This window comes from Platichthys flesus, chromosome 13, assembly GCF_949316205.1.
Source record: "Platichthys flesus chromosome 13, fPlaFle2.1, whole genome shotgun sequence".
NCBI classification, from domain to species: Eukaryota; Metazoa; Chordata; class Actinopteri; order Pleuronectiformes; family Pleuronectidae; genus Platichthys; species Platichthys flesus.
This window is the reverse complement of record NC_084957.1, coordinates 13436559-13455628: the sequence shown is the minus strand read 5'-3', so window position 1 is coordinate 13455628 and position 19070 is coordinate 13436559. Positions and strand designations below refer to the sequence as shown.

At 44.4% G+C, this 19070-nt stretch overlaps 1 protein-coding gene across 2 annotated transcripts in view; it reads right to left on the bottom strand.

The window, feature by feature from the left end:
- Nucleotides 1-4121: 4121 nt before the first annotated feature.
- The window catches only part of LOC133967338 (ATP-binding cassette sub-family C member 4-like), a 38802-nt gene continuing 23853 nt past the window's right edge, over nt 4122-19070 (bottom strand). Inside the window, exons 22-31 of one of the 2 annotated variants that reach the window (XM_062402742.1) lie at nt 18796-18915; nt 18586-18696; nt 18387-18487; nt 17689-17880; nt 13990-14145; nt 9847-9936; nt 9216-9388; nt 8396-8501; nt 6559-6693; nt 4122-5094 (exon numbers count right to left, since the gene is read on the bottom strand). In XM_062402742.1, the coding sequence (XP_062258726.1) occupies nt 5017-5094; nt 6559-6693; nt 8396-8501; nt 9216-9388; nt 9847-9936; nt 13990-14145; nt 17689-17880; nt 18387-18487; nt 18586-18696; nt 18796-18915 (1262 nt within the window). In that variant the 3' untranslated portion in view covers nt 4122-5016. Of the gene's footprint in view, nt 5095-6558; nt 7081-8395; nt 8502-9215; nt 9389-9846; nt 9937-13989; nt 14146-17688; nt 17881-18386; nt 18488-18585; nt 18697-18795; nt 18916-19070 lie in introns of those variants that run through there. The other variant, XM_062402743.1, reaches the window with a different exon arrangement.

The window sequence follows — 19070 nt, the reverse complement described above, 5'->3', positions numbered from 1 at the left end:
CACACTGATGGTTTGGAGAATAAAGACACAGGGTTTAAATACATCTCCCGCCCTGAATAGACATTCTTCACCAGATGTGCCACAGATAATGTCTGTCTAATCTTTGAAAGCACCAGCGTCAACTTCACTGGGTTTTTATTTAAAAGATTGAATGGTGTTCATAGAAAACTTTAACTCTCTTTTCGAAACTTTCTGTTAATTGCTTCATTTCATAGGGAGACAAAAAAACAAAGTCGATGAAATGTGAGAGGTGAGTGACCTCTTTTCCCGTGGAAAGAAATTATAAATTGATGGAACGGCAAGGTTTATAAAAGATAGGAAGACGCCATTTGAGTAGTTGTAGGGAAATGAAGTAGGCCAGTTCTATTCCAATTTATCAGGCCTCTCCAGCATTGTCAATAGGGAGTTAACTTTTAGACTGTTTACTGGCTCAAAGGCCAGGCATGCATCTGAAGCCACATAAGCGAGATAATGTATCCCAGGCTACAAAAGCAGGCAAATCACTGTGCATTAAGACCGAACACACAAAGGACAACAATGGCTTGCATAAACACTATTTAGAACTATTCACATGGCATTGAAGAGATGGGCGTCGACTCACTATTGCTGCAAAGCCGGCGCATTGTGCGGAGGTGAAAAGAAGTCTAATGAACAGGAAGCCTTATTTGAGAGGGCTGACAGTAACCATACAACAGCCGCATTGTGCACTTGCCACCAACCCTGTGGGTCTCTACATTAGGAGAAATGATGAGAAAGTAACCCGAAAAGACACAGTGGGCCCTTGGACCCACGTAAATGCAACCAGACAATAATGGGGGGGGACACAAGCTGTCCCCACCTTTACCCAAAGCTGCACGTTTACATGCACAGAACATCAACCGCTCTCATGGCCAAGGATAAAAGCCCCCTGGCCAGATGGAACTTTGAAGTACATTTGGGTTCGTTTACCACCAAAGACGGCAATTTGAGTGCAGCAGAACTTAAAGTATATGTCATACATTTTAAATTATATCAAACTCCGCGGGGTAAAGTTAGGAACTCTTGAGTTTGGTGCACCAGGCCTCTTCTGCCACACACACACACACACACACACACACACACACACACACACACACACACACACACACACACACACACACACACACACACACACACACACACACACACACACACACACACACACACACACACATTCCCCCTCACATTATGCCCCCTGCCACAAGGTTCATCAATCTTCCACAAAGGCATGACATCACCAATAAGCATAGCCTTTTATGGCTTTAAGCAATAAGCCTTATTTACTGATGAGATAAGCCCTGTGCCATTGTCTCGCCCTCCACTTTGCTTCTTCTTCTCGCAGTTGAAGAATCAAACGGCACTTTTGGAAGGTGACGGAGCATGCCCGGGATTTAAGGCTGAAGCATGCAAAGAGGGTTTCCTATGTGGTGGCTTTTCAAAAGGGCCACATTAGCCAGTTTAGTTCAAAGTAGCAAGGGTCAGGTACAATTACGAAAACCCAAGCTCCCATTGAGACCAAAGAGTACGGCCTCTTCTTTTTTGTTTTTTTTCCTCCATTTCAACAGATCCTGTTAAAGCGGACTTACTCACCCGCTGGATTTTAACACACAAATCACACTCAACGGAGTTAGAAGGAAACACCACAACCAGGAGAGTTTATGAAGCATCATCCATTACATGACCATAATTACTGTTTGCAGCAGTGTTAGTCTGCCAGGCCGGGGTGGTCACCAAACTGCTGAGGCACCATGAGACAGCGCGGCTTATTAAAACTTGCTCACTGGGAGGAACAACTTTCTGTCCCCGTCTGTGGTTGGGCTGTGATGCCGCGCCGAAGACGAACAAGTGAGAAGTTGGTGCTTCAACAATTTGACACTTTCATAAAGTCACAGGAGGAACTTGGTCTAACTAGGTTGTCGCTTGAAAAAAAGAAAAATAGAGCGACAACATATTCCAAATTGAGAGCCTATTTTTAACGAGATGAAAAAAGTCATTTTCTAATACACTGCATCCTCTGTCGGCACATGTGTCGCGAAGAATGTACCCATGTTTGTTTTTCTCAGCTCTACACACAGTCGTGTCAGGTCTTGGGAACTTGTCAGATATTCAGTTTGTAGTTCCCTCGTAGAAAGGCTGAGCGCAGGGTCTCTGGGGAATCGCTGCAGTCCCCCCCCCCCCCCCCCCCCGTCTAACCCCCACCCCGTGTCACCAGCCGCGAACAAAGCCGCCATAGTCAATTCTCCTAATTTCACTGCAGCCTGTCGAAATCCCGTTCTCCTTTTCTCCTGCTCTTCAACAAGTACTTTATGCCGGGATCAGTCAGGTCTGAGTCGCCCCACAAAAAAACCCGAGGCTCTCGCTTCATCGTCTTTCAGCGCCGGGTGTGACACTCCCCAACTCCCTGCCATTCAGACGCCCGCACCATGCAATTTGTTTCCATTTGTCAGACAGCAGTATATCCATCACAAAAGGAAAAATCGCTGGCACGGCAGAAACTTTGTGAAAAAAAAAACATTTGTCTCCTCTAGCGGAAAAAAAAATACAAAATAAAAAAGGCCCTGAGACTACTTATTTATCGGCCCGTGACAAAACCACCCCTAAACAATTTACACCACTTTCAGTTGTTATGAATACTTTCCGCATTGTTCTTCTCTAAACTGACGGGACAACTGAATGGAGCTTGTATCGTGTCCTCAAATCAGCACCGACGTATCACTTTTCCCTTAAAGTGTGGATGCTACGGCTTGAATTCATCATTTCATTCACCGCCGCCGCATTGTGCTGACTCCTATTTTGTGTTTTATTTCTTTGGGATGAAACTTCATTGTGTGGGCTGCCAGGTTTCCTCAGACACAATATTTATTAAAGCCATATCAGCACTCCGCTGCACTGCTATTTACACACCTATTCAGATATGTCTTAAAATGGCAGCATTATTGGGCAACGTAGGAAGGTATCCGGTTAATAATACTTATTGTGTAAACTTTGTTGTGGCCATTCTTGCGTGGGCTGTTATCGAGGGGAGAGCTGAGAGGATATATGCTGACTCTGATGTAGATAGTGCCACGAGTATTCCTATTGTGGCAGCTGCCGTGCGGTGCGGTCCCTGATAGGGCTCCGTGTGCTGTCAATGCTGTGTCAGGTGCATTAGCACCTCGGAGACCCATGATGCTCCAGCTGCTCTGTGCCTGCGCCTCCATGGGCCCTGGCCGCCAGCCTGACACCCGACACAAAGTAATCACAGATCACAGCGTTTAATCACTGAAACAAGCACTCCAGAGGACCCCACTGTCAATATCCCACTCTCTCATTATCTGTTTGGATTGCACATCCACACTGTCAGATAAACAGAGTGGAAAATTAAGATTAAAAATATGGTAATTTCATTTCAGGCAGCCGGCTCCTCTCACTGGCCCATTATGCTATTGATTACCCCTGAATTCAATTTCTCTTTTCAATGTAAACTTTAATCTATTCGCAAGCCAACAATTCAACTCCCGAGGGGCTATTTGAGAGTAAGTAACCATTTAATATGACGCTGGCTGAAGATTCACTGGCTTTAATGAATTGTGTAAATCACTCAGCTTTTAAAGGGACTGGTGTCCTGCAGTTCACAACCCAAATCCAGGCCTGGTTAAACGCTGCCTTTCACACCCGGCTAAGTGTTTCGCTGACAGCCATCTCCGAGTGTGTAATCACCTGCTCTGCTCTCGTCTGTATGAGCGCCAATTAAACAGCTCTTGTCTGTTTGAGCTGGCGATGAATAAAAAAATTACATTGTAATTAGGATTTAATAGTCATGTCGCACGACACCAGCCTGTTCGAATAATGGAGTAAATGGCAGCACGGTCTCTCCACCGTCAAACTAAATTAGAAAAATATATAAATAAATCACTTGACTCAACACAATAATCATCGGGTTGTTTTTCTCAACCACTCACCAATTTGTAGCATCGTGGTCGAGTGGTCCAGTTGTAATCACTGACCTGAGGCGAGCACACACACCATTGAGACAACCGAACACAGGGTGAGCAACAGCGGGAGGAAATGGTCAGTGACTCAGCGGAAAAAAGAGACAACAATTTTGTAAAAGTAAAAAAATGAAGACGGCACAGAAACATGGGAAATACTCGTTTATTAGAAGTCATTTCAATTTTCATCTTCTGTAACCACATATTTATCACTAAACAAAGGCAATAACCTTTAGCGTGTTTAAAAAACATACACAAATATGTCATTAATTAAATACACAACTATAAATAGTCACATTGAACTTCACATTATTGCCAAAGTAGGAAGTGCTACATTTTCACAGCTAATTTATTGAAAGCTTATGTGGGAAAGTTGAATTTACACTGAAACAAAGCAACAAAATCTGCCACAAATTAAAACTTCTGACCCCACGTCTCCTTGTGTGCCAATAAAAGACATTTTGACTTCACTGCTCTTTCCTGAGGTAGACAGAAAACCACTGTGGTCAAAGTGCAGGAAGACAGTGCAATTACAGAGAATCAATAGTCTGATTAAGGCACAATGATGATGACTGAAAACACGGCTGTCTCCGCTCAGTCTCTCCTTGTCGTGTCAAGCTGTTTTGCCCAAATGATACAAAATAGACCCTAGTTCTTTGCAAGAATAATTTAAGCCACTAATAATTTATTGCACCAGGGTAAACACACCCGACATCTGCACTCTAGTCTGCGCCAGTGCAGGAGTGAAGTTACCCAAGAGGCCAGAGCGCACATAAATAAACATTGTGGAGAGTGGGATCGATAAACAGCCTCGCGGTGATATGCTGTCAATAAAAAGGCACAGCCTGCCTTGGATACTCGCCTCTTCTCGGCTCCACACTATGACAATCGAACGCGGCACACACCGCGCTACGTCTGTTGGAAGTCACCCATTTGAATGTGTGACTGGCTGCACAGTGAAAGGAACTTGAGTGTGTCTGGTTAAAGGATTTCTGGTCAGTGACGGCCACAGCGCCTCTCCAAACCGTCAAAGAGACGTCTCGAAGATGACACGGATGTCCTTGGCACGGCACCCATCTGTCAGCCGCTTTTTGTTCGCGTAAACCTGGAAGTGTATCAGGGGAAGCAAGTGTCACAGAATACAAGCACACGGTCCAATCTTGAGCTACGATCTGTTACGCTGTGTTTTATGACAGATCCAGTCGGAGGCGGGCGAAGGGATTTGTCACTCGTCGAGGCGTGCAAAAGTGGCTTATTTAGCCTCATAAACAACTGTGAAATTCCGGGGAGAAAATATCAGAGATAATCACCGAAAAATGATTTGTTTTATTGGAGTTAATTTTCCCCAACAGTGGCTTCTGAGCCGAGCCGCGTGATCATATTTGGGAGAAAAAAACGGTCCTCAGAGATATCAGTGTTTGCTCCAAGTGTCTTGATTTATTCACACAAAGCAGCTCAGACAAACCAAAGATTTCAATGAGGGAAAGTTGGAGGAAAAACGGGGGCGAAACATGTAAAAAAAAAAAGAAAGAAAGAAAACAGGTTGGCCACGGCTATACTGTCTTCCCCGGGATTCTCTTTCAACGTGGACAAAGGAGCCAGAGGTTGATATCAGATTATTGAATGTATTTAAACCTTGACTGGCAACTATAGAAACTTGACACACAACATGTGGACCGTCTTGGTATTTAATAAGTGGTGCTAGACAGTTATGGATGCGGCGGTAATCTGATCCAAGGCGAGCAGCGTACAATAAAGAAAGGAGAAACGTAAGGGCTCGAACAATGTCACTACCAATCCGCCAGTGTGCAGGGTAAGACGATACCAAATAATACCACAGTGTGCTGAGTCTTTGAAATCAGTATTTTACTCATTTCACTCCTCTGGCTGAGCAGATACAGTTCCGCTGATAAATTTGTGCGAGGGACAGAGAGAAAATGAAATGATGCCCACTTTTTTCTTATTTCACAAAGACCTGTTTGAAGTTGCAATGTGGTATCTGGAGTCCCAGACAGATGCACACAAAATGGAATTGAACAATGAATAGCCGCCCCTTATCTGTGCAGTGTCTGAAGGGGAAATACATCACAAATGAATTTCGCAGGGTAGAAATATGGACATTCTCCATTACAGTAATCCCCATAGAAAGTTTATCCCGAATCGCGATGAAGTTAAACCCAATATTTCGAAATAGATATTGCGCAAAGAAAGCTGCTTTTCTAGAATCATCTCCAAAATGATCTCGAAATTACATTATGAGGAAGGAAGATTATACCGAGAGTTTTGGCGATAACATCGACGGATGGGAATCTACAAAGGGGACAATCTCCCTCGTGAAATTAATGTTATGTCGATCGCATTCCTCCGAGTAGGCACTTTAAATTAAAATGGTAATCAAGTGTCTTTGCATTGTCAGGGTTATGCACATCTTCTGTTGCCGCACTGTGTTATTTTGGAGGTGAGCAATGAAGTCTGGGGTTAGAGGGAGAGTCTGGGATTAGTGTGCCTCCACTGGGCTCTTATTTAGCCACAGCAGCTCGTCCCGGGGACAAAAGGTGGGTGTGGTTACCTGTTTGGCTGTGTGCAGCAGCGAGGCGGCCTCGGCTCGGCCTGTCTGTTGGACCATCTGGTAAAAGAGCCCATCCTGGTTCTGCAGCAGCACATATGGCTCGTCATACTCCCGGATCCGGCCGGCGTCCAGAACCTGCAATCATAGCGACAATGCTGGGTGTGTGCGTGTGTGCGTGTGCCTGTGTGATGCAAACCACCTGTATACTTTACTTCTGAGAAAACAGACATTTCAGCTGTTTCTCTGCTGAGTGATGCATGCAGACGGTGCAAGATGAATGGGGGCAAACAGCAGCTCTGTGCACCCCTGAACCATCCATTTCAACGTGACTCATCCAACGGCAAACACCTGTGCCTTTTCTCTGCTCGCGGACAAGGAGCGTAAAATGTGAGCAGCGTGAAAGTCGACTGCGCTGACTCCGACAGACTGAAGATCAGCCGTGATTTAGCCGTGTACTTATCCTGGCATTTCAGCGGCTCAGGGTGGTCCTCAGTCAAATCCAACAATCACACCTTTAAGACACTGGAGAAAATAACCATCATTTCAGTGTCAACGCGCGCTGTGCAAGCCACACAAAGAATAGTGCCGGTTCAAGCAGTTTGGAAAAAGACTGCAATTATATCACAGACAAATTTTAACAAACTCGATCCCTTTAGCAGCGGTGATGAGCGGTTTGTTATCATTAACGCACGGTCTGAGGGCGTGTTCAGTGTGAACTTCTGCAGCTGTTGAGGAGCAGGATACGAGCAGATAAAAGTTTGCATCTTGGAAAACCTTCCGAATGTGGCACAGCTTGAAATTTGGAGAGGGCGACTCAGCAGTGTTCCAGTTTGTCCGCCCAGAGTCAATCCGGGTGCGTTCAACATGAGTGGAGGTGTGAAACAGGCCCCGCTGAGTTGATATTTGACTTTCCTCAGCAACCCTCCCGGTGACGGGAAAGCCGCCAGGTCGCGCCCCTGCCCGCCGCAGACGCTTAACAAACGCCGCCACAAATGGCACTAATTGGCACCTCTGCAGGCAGCGGCAGGAAAGGGCCAAAGATCAAGTGGCACTGGCGCGGGCTCAACGAGGGGCAAACGCTGTGAGGGAGAACTCAGCCCAGCTGTTGCTAAAATGGGCGAGTGAATTAAAATCCTGTGAGCGCCGACGGTGATAACAAGAGGTGTTTATACGCTCTGAAGCTCAGGTGTGTTGAATGTGCGTTGGTGTAAGTGAATACAAGGGGCACATTTTTGCAAGCTACTTCACATTACTCCGCAAATTCAATAAGTAAAGGCTCAGCTTGCCATGAGAGGGTTTTGCAAGGACGTTGTCAGACATGTATGGTCAGAGAATGTGTGTTTTCCTTTCACATACGAGCGACGCAGCAGGAGATTCTCCGCTCAGACACGTTCACAGGAACAGAGCAATCTCCGGAAAACATTCCGGCGAGAGATGGGGCCTGGTTAGAGCTTTTGCTCACAGCACATCAACACCGGCGCCTGATTTCATCGTCTTTCTAAATTGACATTGAGAAAATTTTGTTGGAATTTCAGAGAATCTTCCAAAGAATATCCTGCTGTATTCTCACATGGGCTTATTTGGACATTATCAAGAGTTTTTACTTGGGGCCAGGCAGGAGATATTCAGAGGGCAACTGACTCTAATGTTTCCGTTTTCACATACAGCCCCTTCAAAGAATGATTATCCGGAGTTCAATGCAGGTCTTCTCAAACAATTAGGGAGTAGCTAGGAGGACGTGGTTCCTGTTCTCAGTCTGTCATCGGTGAAAACTTTCCACACCACCAAAGGTGAGTGGTCTCATTTCATGTCGCGCGGTGGAAATTTCCTCACTTACCAGTATTCTGTCACAGTCAATGATCGTGTTGAGCCTGTGAGCAATGGTGAGCACCGTACACTCCTGAAACTTGTCCCGGATCGTCTGCTGGATGAGGCTGTCAGTTCTAAAAGGGAGAAGGGAACACAACACCTCAGCACTAAACAAAAAGAACAAACTCTCTTCCTATAGAGCCTTGGGCAGGGATTTTACTCTGCACAGAACAATGGCTCATCAGCGCTGAGGTATGTGCAGCAGTAAGCACACAAATAAAGGATGTGACAGGTCCACAAATTTACAAAGATGGCTTGGGTTTGTTTTGACTTGTGCTTTACATATGTATTATAACTAGGTCCGATTATCTCCCATGTACATGACCATATTTCCATTTTTGGGAAGTCGTAATAATGGTTTTATTGTTTAATGTCCATGTTACAACAGAATGTAACTCATGGGTGTTCATCAATCACTCACTGAAGAGCACTGGTAAGATGTGAGCTCTGACAAGTGATCGTTCTCCTTTTATAATTCAATCACGCATTAACATTAAGTGGAAATAATTATTTTATATACCTCAGTTTACACCAAGCAAAGTACATTACACTTAATGTGTGTTTTCAACCTTTCATGAAGTTTTTTATTTCACCGATTTATTTACGCAAACGCTCTGTCTAGTTTTACGACTAGTTGGTTTGAATGACTCTACAGGGAAGTAGTGGTAATGGGGCTGTTTCATTAAATCCAGATAAAGGCACTACTTTACAGTAAACGATCAACACAAGGACTGGACTTGTAACAACGACGTAAAATGTTTCTCTAATACACTCCAGGGTCCCCTGACCTTGGGTCCACGTTGGCTGTGGCCTCATCAATGATGAGGATGCGGTTTTTGCGGAGGATGGCCCGGGCCAAACACACCAGCTGCCTCTGGCCCACACTGAAGTTCGAGCCCGACTCCATCAGCAGCGTCTCCAGCTTATTGGGCAGCTCCTCTACCACAGCCTTCATCTGCACCTGTGGAGAGGGAGAGCAGAGCCCCAACCCTTCATTACTCCTGAATAAAGGCTTCCTGTGGGGATGTCTTTAAAGAGCCATCCAAACACACCCATTAACCGCCTGGCACAATGCAGGGCCAGGTCCACTGATGACCTTGGCCAGTGCTCTCTTGTGGCCAGCCTCTAGCTTTAATCCAGGCCACCAAACCCATTCAGAGGCAGGACCAGGAGCTGAAGCCCTTCACTGTGGGGGGAGCCTTCATCCTGGTTGGCCTGACTGCCCAAACACATCTCCCCCAGCACTTTCAATGGTTCCCAGTTACAAGCCGCACATTGAGCTGGGCCCCATGGCCCTAATGGGATTTCCCCCCATGACTTGTGGCGAGCAGGAAGGCTGAATGGCAGCATTGTACAGGGGGACAGAGGGATCCCCCCTGGGCTGGCGAGGGGGAATCATTCAGAGCCACGCTGGAGTACCTCTTGGAGTGCATTCCACAGGTCCTCATCTGTGTGCTGCCTGAAAGGGTCCAGATTCTTCCTCATGGTCCCCGTGAAGAGAACTGGGTCCTGTGGATAAATGGATATCGAAAGAGATGGCCGTAGCCAGTTAAGATAATGACAAGGGGGAAGATGTATGAAAGGGTTAAGACAGGCTTCATAGAGCGCCGTTGGGCAATGTGTGAGGGGAAGATGTTCACAAAGGGCTTGCTACACTCTGGAGATCTATTCAGTGCTCGGCGCAACTTTTCTTGAATAAGTTGATCTTTTTACTTGGAAAATCAAAAGCTTGTGCACCGGTGTTGGCGGTAAATAGCCGATCGAGGTTCGTCCAAATATATGCCCGAAAAACGTGGCATCTGATATCCTACAGTGGCTGTATTAGAAAAGGATCATCTCAAAATGTGTGCTGAGATAAGTCAACAGGGGTCACCACTGGTGATGAAATGGTTCCTGACAGTTAGTTGTTTCTTTATCTTTAACTACAGTGATTATTGTGGTGATTTGATTGGCGCTGTACCGGCAAGAGCTGCCAGGGCTCTGGCCATAGTAAGCAACTGCTAGCATCCACTGCACCAAATCGTGTGTGCTCTGTTGTTATACAATATGTCATCAACACCTAACATCGGATTTATTCGCATACTAGTGCCGTATCCGTTTCAAACATTTCTGTTTGGAATGAGCTGTTTCCTTGGACTACATCAGAAAATATTTATTAGTGAGTCCAATGCTAACATGTACTGTCACCTTTTTTATCATCTGTGTTCTATACGTTGTGTGCAGCGCCAGTTTGTGTATCGGTTTAACAACCCCACAACAATACAATACTAACAATACTTTACATTTTGGTCACTACGATCTTGACACCAAATGTTCACACCATTTCAACTCTAATAACCACACCATTCGATTTAGCCTCATGAAAGGCCAGCCTGGGTTCCGAGACAGCTTGGACTTTTACAGATATGTATTTACGGTGAGCCACACACCGGCATCAGGTTTCAGCCGCACAGCCGTCTTTAAGCGAGCGCGTAAAGCTCTTTATTACAGTGCAGAGGAACGAGCCGTTCCAACACCCCGCTCTTGTTTGTGGTACACATGATTAACATGTCGGGATATTTATTTGTTAATCCTGTTCCGAGGTTGATTTACTGAACATTTACTGCAGATCATTCTAAAGAATCTTGTGCTGTCTTATTGTACAGAGCTGCGGCAGATAAGGTTCTCACACGGCATCATTTTCACATTTTATCTGCGACCAAATACAGGTGGACCTACCTTTGAATCATTTACAACTGCTAAATGGTTGTAATGACCACTTGAATAAAAACTTTTATGATGTGTGACAGCGTATATCAAAGCCATGGAGGTGACTCAAAGCAGCAAGCAGCTCTGCCTCAACAAAAAGCGATAGGCTTCTATTGTATCCTCATCACAGCCAAGGCAATGTGATAACTCCAGCTTACCCAAGATATGAATCTGACCTCAAAATCACGATAGTAAATGTTCACCTGGCACCTGTGAGATTAGACCAGCAGTAAAAGAGTAAAGTGTACAATGGCTCTAAAAGGTTCAGCGTCCTGCATTAAGATTACGGAGCTACTAGTCTGAGTGTGACTCACTATCCGCACCTTCATCTCTGCTCTCGTACGGGTCAACTCGAAGCCAGGGTTGTGCCAGCGCTACAGTGGAAGACTGCATTTACGCTATGACTTGACTCAAGAGTTGGAGTGGGTCGTCCACTAACCATAAGGTCGGTGGTTGGATGCCCCCCTTTCCCCTCGGTCAACCTGCCAAAGTGTCTTTGGGAAAGACACTGAAACCCCTCTCAAATGTGTCGTCCGTGTCTGAGTAATATGTGATGGAGAAAGTGCTGCTCAGAGGTGCACTGTGTGAATGTGTGTATGTATGGGTGAATGGCAAAACTGTACTGTAAAACACTGAGTGGTCATAAACACTACAAAATTGTTTTATAAATACAGACACACATTTATAATACAAATACCTCAAATACATAAATTAACCACGTTTTTATAGCATCAAATAAAAAAAAATTGCCAGGAAAAAGGACAAACATCTGTATGATAACAGCTTCCTCAGTTTATTTGATGTGTACTTTTACTTTTGTCCAATTGACTTAAGTCCAGTTTGGTCCCACCCGCTAACATGGAGGAGGCAGGATTTATGATCTATACTGCACCAAGCCTCTGGGTGCCGATCAGGGACGCCTTCATCTCTGCTCTCTTGAGTTGGTTTCAGACATGAACTTCGGAGAATGTCCGCAGAATGGGGAATGTTGTCAGACGCGTGTTAGAAGCACACTCACTCGCTTCATGGAAGGGGAGCGCATCCCCTTCTATGTTCTCACATTTTCTGATTCAGACATCGTCTTTTGTGTTTTCTGGGGTAGCTAGCCTTAGAGACTCTGGAAAAAGTCAGCTGGCTCATATACGGCCTATCTGGAGAATGTCCAGGAAAAAATCCAGAGAGTTAAGCCCATTTCTGAAAGCAGGTGTACAGCTCAGCTATCAAAAGCCAAGGCTGTGACGGCAATTCACCGGAAGTGTGGAGCACACAAATATATAATATACACCTCGAATACAAAACATCATGTAGGTCAGAGGACTCAGGACTATCTGCTCTGTTTCCACCTAGAATTTTTTTTTTTCAGCTTTCAGGACTTCATCCCTGCTACCTGTGTCTGTGAAAATGTTCCGCCTCCTTACTTCCAATGAGCTTTTCCCTCTGTCACCGAAATACCGCCTTGTCATTAAGCCAGCTGAAGTCCCAATTCAAACTAGTTCTGTGACACACTTTAATTGAGGATTCAATGTTAGGTTGGGGGAAAAAAACTGCTTTCAAGCACAGCTTTCCATAGACCGATTATGTGCTCCAGCAATTCTAAGCCCTCTGTTTGCCGCAGAATTCATTTTTTAGTAAGTCATTCCTGAGGATTCAATAGAAAATGAAATGGATCCTTTTTTAATGCCATATGTTAATAAAAGCTTATCATAATCAAATCTGTGGGTGGCACATAATGGAACTCCTCACTGGCGATGTATAGCATTCATATCACACTCCTCATGAAATAGTAAAGCAACTGGCAATTTATACAGATTTTTTTTTCTCAGAGTGAAAGGCTGAATGAATATCGCTTTATCTCTGACGTCTGGCAGAAGAATAAAAGGCTTTCAGATGAATGTGTATAAACGCAGGAGACTACTCTCTCTATATAAGTTTTTAAAAACTAAGCACACAGTGCAGAGAAACTTGACTCTTCCGAATGCTGTGAGACTGTGTCAAGGAAATCCAGTCTGTGATAGAGATTGGCACGCAGCTGGAAATCTGACTTGTAACCTGCCACTTTGTGCGAGTCTCCCCCTCAAGGAGACACAGTAGGAGTAAACAAAATCACATCAAACACACATCACATCCATCTCGAACTAGTTTGGACCAGGAAGTTAAAGTTTATCTAAAGTAGTAGCAATGCCAGAAACCCATCAAATCCACAGCCGCAGCCTTAATGGAACCGTTTTTGGGCATCTTGGCGTCACCCTAGAAATGTTTGAGACTTGGACTAAGTGACGGCGTACAAGGGGACTCTGACTGTGAGGATGGGGGAGACTTCGTCTAAGCAGCTTTCCCATGTTTGGGGGGTAGAGGGCTAATCCTCTGTCAGGGATGGGGGAACTGCTCTCTTCACATTACAGGCCGTGGGAGTCTTCTCCCTTCCCTCCACTCGGCTGACACTCACCCGGAGGCTGGCATTTTCTTAATGCCGTATCAGTTTCAACAAGCGGAAATAAAGTTAAACTGTCTCAAGGCATCCGTTTGTCTCACTTTCCGAAATCCCCTGAGTGATGACTGTAATTCTCCTCACTTGTTTTAGCTTTTTAAAAGCCAGGCGTATAAAAAGAGAGCCGGAGCATGAAGGTTTCTGTCACCAGTGTTCATCTGACATCGCCGACATTTCTCAAGCGTGAGACATAACAGAATCGCACAGATGTCAAGGGAAAAGTCCAGTCTTTCAGAAAAAAGGTACAAAAGAATGATTGCAGAGCTTCATTTCTGAATAAATGAGGATATCTATCAGCTGAGACAGTGTTATTTTAAAAGAGTCACCTGTGGTATTATGGACATTTTCTGGCGCAGAGTGTGCAGACCGATGGTGGAGGTCAGAACGCCGTCGATTCTTATTCTTCCCTCAGGTTCTGCCAGCCGGAACAAGGCAGAGATCAGGGAGCTCTTACCGGCACCAGTGCGTCCGACAATGCCAACCTGCAGTGAGGAGATGAGTTATTTTTAAATCTCTAAAAAAAAAATCAGGTAACAAAAATAGGAAATATTATCATTGAGCTAATTCAGATTAATAATTACTCTAGTGCTTATTAAGTGTCATGAACATAGTGTGTCAATAAAGATGGTTGCATTGTCTATGCTTCCTCCCACTATCCAGAAATGAAGCCAAACATATCTCGCAAATGAACGCTGCCATCTTAGTCATGATCACAGCCTGTATATAAAGACAGATGACACAACAGCTCCCTAAAAGTGAAGCCAAAGCGTCTCGTTTTCCCCCCTGGTGGCTGGCTGCAGTATATTTTTTTAATGATAGTTTCTGTCATTTTAAGTTGTTTTTAATCACACTGATGTATGTTCAAGTCTTTGACACAGGACCTCCAACCCCTGTTGGCTTCTGCGCAGATTTGGGCTACAAATGATGTCATCGGCACAAGATGGCAGCGTATATATACTGGACATTCTTTCTTCATGTCTGGATAGTGGGACGAGGTGGAGACGCACCATTCATCTTTATATACAGTCAATGGTCCTGACACTAATGGACTGTTTCATGTGGCTAAATGGGAAAACTTGAAAGTCAGGCTATTTGAAAGATGGCAATTTATATTTAATTTCATGATATAGAAACTATGACCAGTCCAGAGACCTGACAATAAGCAAAACTCGGTTGGTCGGACCCAATGAATAGGAAACATCTTGATAATTGTAACTTGTTAGATTGACTTGCTGATGCCACACACTGCTGCGTCCCAAGATATAGGCCTGTTATATGCCGCGACACAGCCAATGGGAAAACCTTTGTTTAGACAGTGGATCACCAACCACATTGCTTGCAGAACAAAGAACCGTTGTGCTGATAACATGCCAACACAAACAGAAGGTGCAACACACCTCTCGCACACAGTTTTGTCCCCTTGTGCCCACTAACCTTTAAAGTGGAAAGGATCAAGATGTTTAGGACTGGGTTTGTTTCTGAGTGAGTTATTCGAAATGATGGTAAACTTATAGAATGGGATCAAATCATTTCCTCTAAAAAAAAAGGCAACAATGACAAACCACTGGGTATCTCCATCTAGTTCTAGTAAAAAACAATGTTGTCCCAAAGCCAAGACGAGAAATACCAACAATGAAATGTGACTAATCTCTTTCTGCATAACCTGCTGTGTGAGTGCACAGATATGACTAAAGCTGCTCCGCTCAGGACTGATCTATAGACAACAGACAAAAGGTCATCCCTCTCCAGTAAACATCACTGAGACCAATGCTAGTCAACAAGTGGTTCAATTGTCTACACTTTCCCTATTCAGAATATGTACAGTGTTCAGTCTTGTATGCTTTCTGACTGGAAAGCATCTTTGTTTCGAAAAGTGCTTTAGAATAAAATGTTCTCAGTTGCAAGATTAAGATTAAGATGCATTTATTAGTCCCAAACACATGCACAGACATGCAAAGGCACACTCATGCAGGTAGGGAAATTTTACTTCTGCTTTTGACCCATCTGGTGCAGGACACACAGAGCAGTGAGCGTCCATGTACGGTGCTCGGGGAGCAGATGTTGGGGGAGTAAGGTGCCTTGCTCAGGGGCACTAGACAGGGTAGGGAGACTGTGGATTTTTGGACAGATCAATCCAGGTTCGTCTTTTGTTGTCTCTCCGTGGAGTCGAACCAGAGACGAACCAGAGACCTTCTCTGCCCATAGTCCAAGTTTCTGCCACTAGACCTTGCTCTCAACCATCTAAAGCCCAAGGGCAGAAAACGTGGGGTCCTTTAAATCACACCATAAACGAGGCTTGAGTTAGGTCCAACCTGTCCTAGCCTGGCCACAATGAAAGCTCTGGCAAACCAATTCAGAAAGGAGGAATGGCTAAAAGGTTGACTACCTGTGGTCAAAATACAGTTTCTAACCCACAACACATCAACCTCTCATGTGAGACCTAAGGGCAAAGGCTATAGGAGTGTATACGAGAATACATAAGCCTAGACCAGCAACACACACAAGTTTACAAACACACACCAAAGTGACAAACATAGGCCCCACCCCCAGGAATGAAGCCAAAATATTCTGGATATCAACGCCACTGTCTTCTGCGTTTGGAGCCAGAGTCTGCACAGAGCGAGGTCCAACCGATACATCCACTTGACCAATCACAGGCCAGTCCCTGCTGTCACTCATTAAATTTCACCCCTGTTCATAAAGCGTGAAAGAACTAACAAACCTATCGGTAAAATGACCACTTGGTCATTCATCCGTCTAAAATGACAGAAACCATCTTTGAGGGGTTTCATTTTTATTTTATTTTTCTATGTTAAAAGACGTGGTCACCACTTACTTTGATCGTAATGGATTTATCTGCTATGCTGAAACTCCAACAATGTTTTGTGGACTCATACACTTCACCCAACCCTCCATCGGCATAGTGGTGAGTAGATAATGAGTGAATCTTCATTTTTGGGTGAACTATCCCTTTTAGTGATTTCTGATCTCATCTTCACAGGAAAAGGACTGAGCACGGACTGTGAGCAGGATAAATGATGTGAGCCCAGAGCCTTTGTATAGATAAAGTCTATTCACCTCAATGCCGCTATATTTCCCGATTGGCAGTGAATGCGAACAAGGTCACTCTCAGCCATAAAAAGAGAACAAACCTTTTAAACAGTTGTCAGTGTGGATGAGTCTCCCTTTCATTGGTGATCTTTATTCAAAGATGAAATATGCTACCATTTCCTATTATTTCTGACAAACAATGAACAATAAAAAACACACAGTTCATCTGTAGCATGATAACTGTTGATCTTGGAGATAAATATTAATCCTTTAGCGAGATATCTCTCTCCAAACGACAGACGGTCAGCTGAGATGTTGTGGACAGTCGAGTGCCTTTATAAGATTAGGTGAAGCATATGACTGTAGAGTGAGGGACACAGTGAATGTGTCATGTACTGTAGGTGGTAGGTGCAGTTTTCCTTGTGAGAGGGTGTCAGGGGAACTGTCAGGATGCACAAAGCCTTTCACCCCCATGGCATCCGCCAGAGATCCCTCCCAGGGGCTGTCAGAGCCAGGAGCTCTACACTTATCAACCCATCCATTGTGAAATCAGCCGCCCTGGCCAACCATAGCCATGCAAAATACACCCCCAGCATTAAACACAATTTCAATCATCCTCAACCATCTCCCTCTGCCTTCCACTCTCTCTTTCCTCGCCCCTCTACCTTGGCCTCTTCTCCCTCTGGAGTGAATAAACTGTTGTCACCATCAGGTAGCTCAAAATGCAAATAGGGAACAAATGGATCCACTTGAACAGTCTTAATTACATGATATGTATTCCATGAATCACAAATGGTATAGTCCTCAAGATTCAGCAGCACAATATCCTGTCCCTTTAATAATTGATTTGAAAAATAATGCCACATAAAAAAAAAAAAGAATCGCACCACACCTTCTACACCGGCTGCATATCAACCCGGGTCATGGGCTGTGCACACCAGTGAACATGCACAGGTGGGAATAAAGACAAGAACCTTTTCTCTGGATGTGAAGACAACAGTCAGGTTCTTCAGGACCAAAGGCTCAGTGGCACTGTAAGAGAAGGCGACTCTGTCGAAGGTGATGGAGCCTCTCCTCGGCCAGTCATGTGGAAGCTGTTTGTCCGTCTCCCATGGTGCTTCACTCTCCAGCTCTGCATACTCAACCACTCTCTCCACCGACGTCATCTACGGAAAATACAACAATTTACTGAAAAACTAGAACAACAAATACTACATCCCCGGGGGGGTCGGAATAGAAATATATAGAGACCAATACAATAACAATAAATAGAAATACACAATATAGGTAGTATAAATTTAAGAGATTATGAAAACATGTGTGCGTTATATTACAACATATAAACAGCAGACATAACAAGAAAAGATGCACTATATACAATAATAAAGTCTATACATAACAGAAGATAACATATTATAAATTGGTTGTCATGTGATGACAGGGTGAAATCAGTCCAGCCTGGTCTATTGACTCAGAGTGTCTAACACTCCCAGAGAGGAATTGATAAGTCTGATGCAGACAGGAGGGAATGATTTCCTGTGGTGCATTTTGTTGAGACTGAAATGTATTGAATATTTATTGAAACATTTCAGAGAGGAAAATCGTGAAATGATTTACACAAATTATAGGTTTGGTCAACATGAGTTAAGTGTTCGAACGTGGATATCCCCACCATGTTCTCGATCTCTGCGCTCTGTCTGACCCCCCACTGAAACATGCCAGTGAGCGTAATAGCATAAGACAGAGTCAGGCCCACTGCACCTGGCTCCAACCCTGTAATATCAGAAACACATGTACAACATACAGTCACATGTCAATAAAGTGTCATATGGTTTTCCCCCCAAATTACAAAAAAAACAAACATACAGTACCATCCCTGAGGTAAATGCAGCCAAAAGCTGTGATGGTGACAAAAATGGAGCAGATTCCATCGAGGCGCACAGCTAACCAACGAGAAGTCGTCAGGAACAGGAACCAGGCCCCTGTAAACAAACAGAGTTTAGATAGTACACATAATATTGATTACATAAATTAAAAAGTGTAATCATTAGTGTATGTTAAAGTTTAAATGTTTCTTTCACCTGAGTGAAGATCTTGATATTCATCAAACAATTGCTGAAACCTCTGCTGAACCTTGAAGGCTCGGATAGTGCTCAGGCCTTGGAGAGAGGAGGAGAGGTGGGAGAAGACGGGACTCCGAGCTGGAAGACACGGATTCAGACCAGCGTCAACCATCTGATCACATACAACTGTAAAATCAGCTGTCTATTTAAGTGAGCCAGAAATCACTATAAACTATTCAAGACTAATGTTTTGAGGTGTTCTGCCTGAAATGGGTCATTTGGTAATCAACACT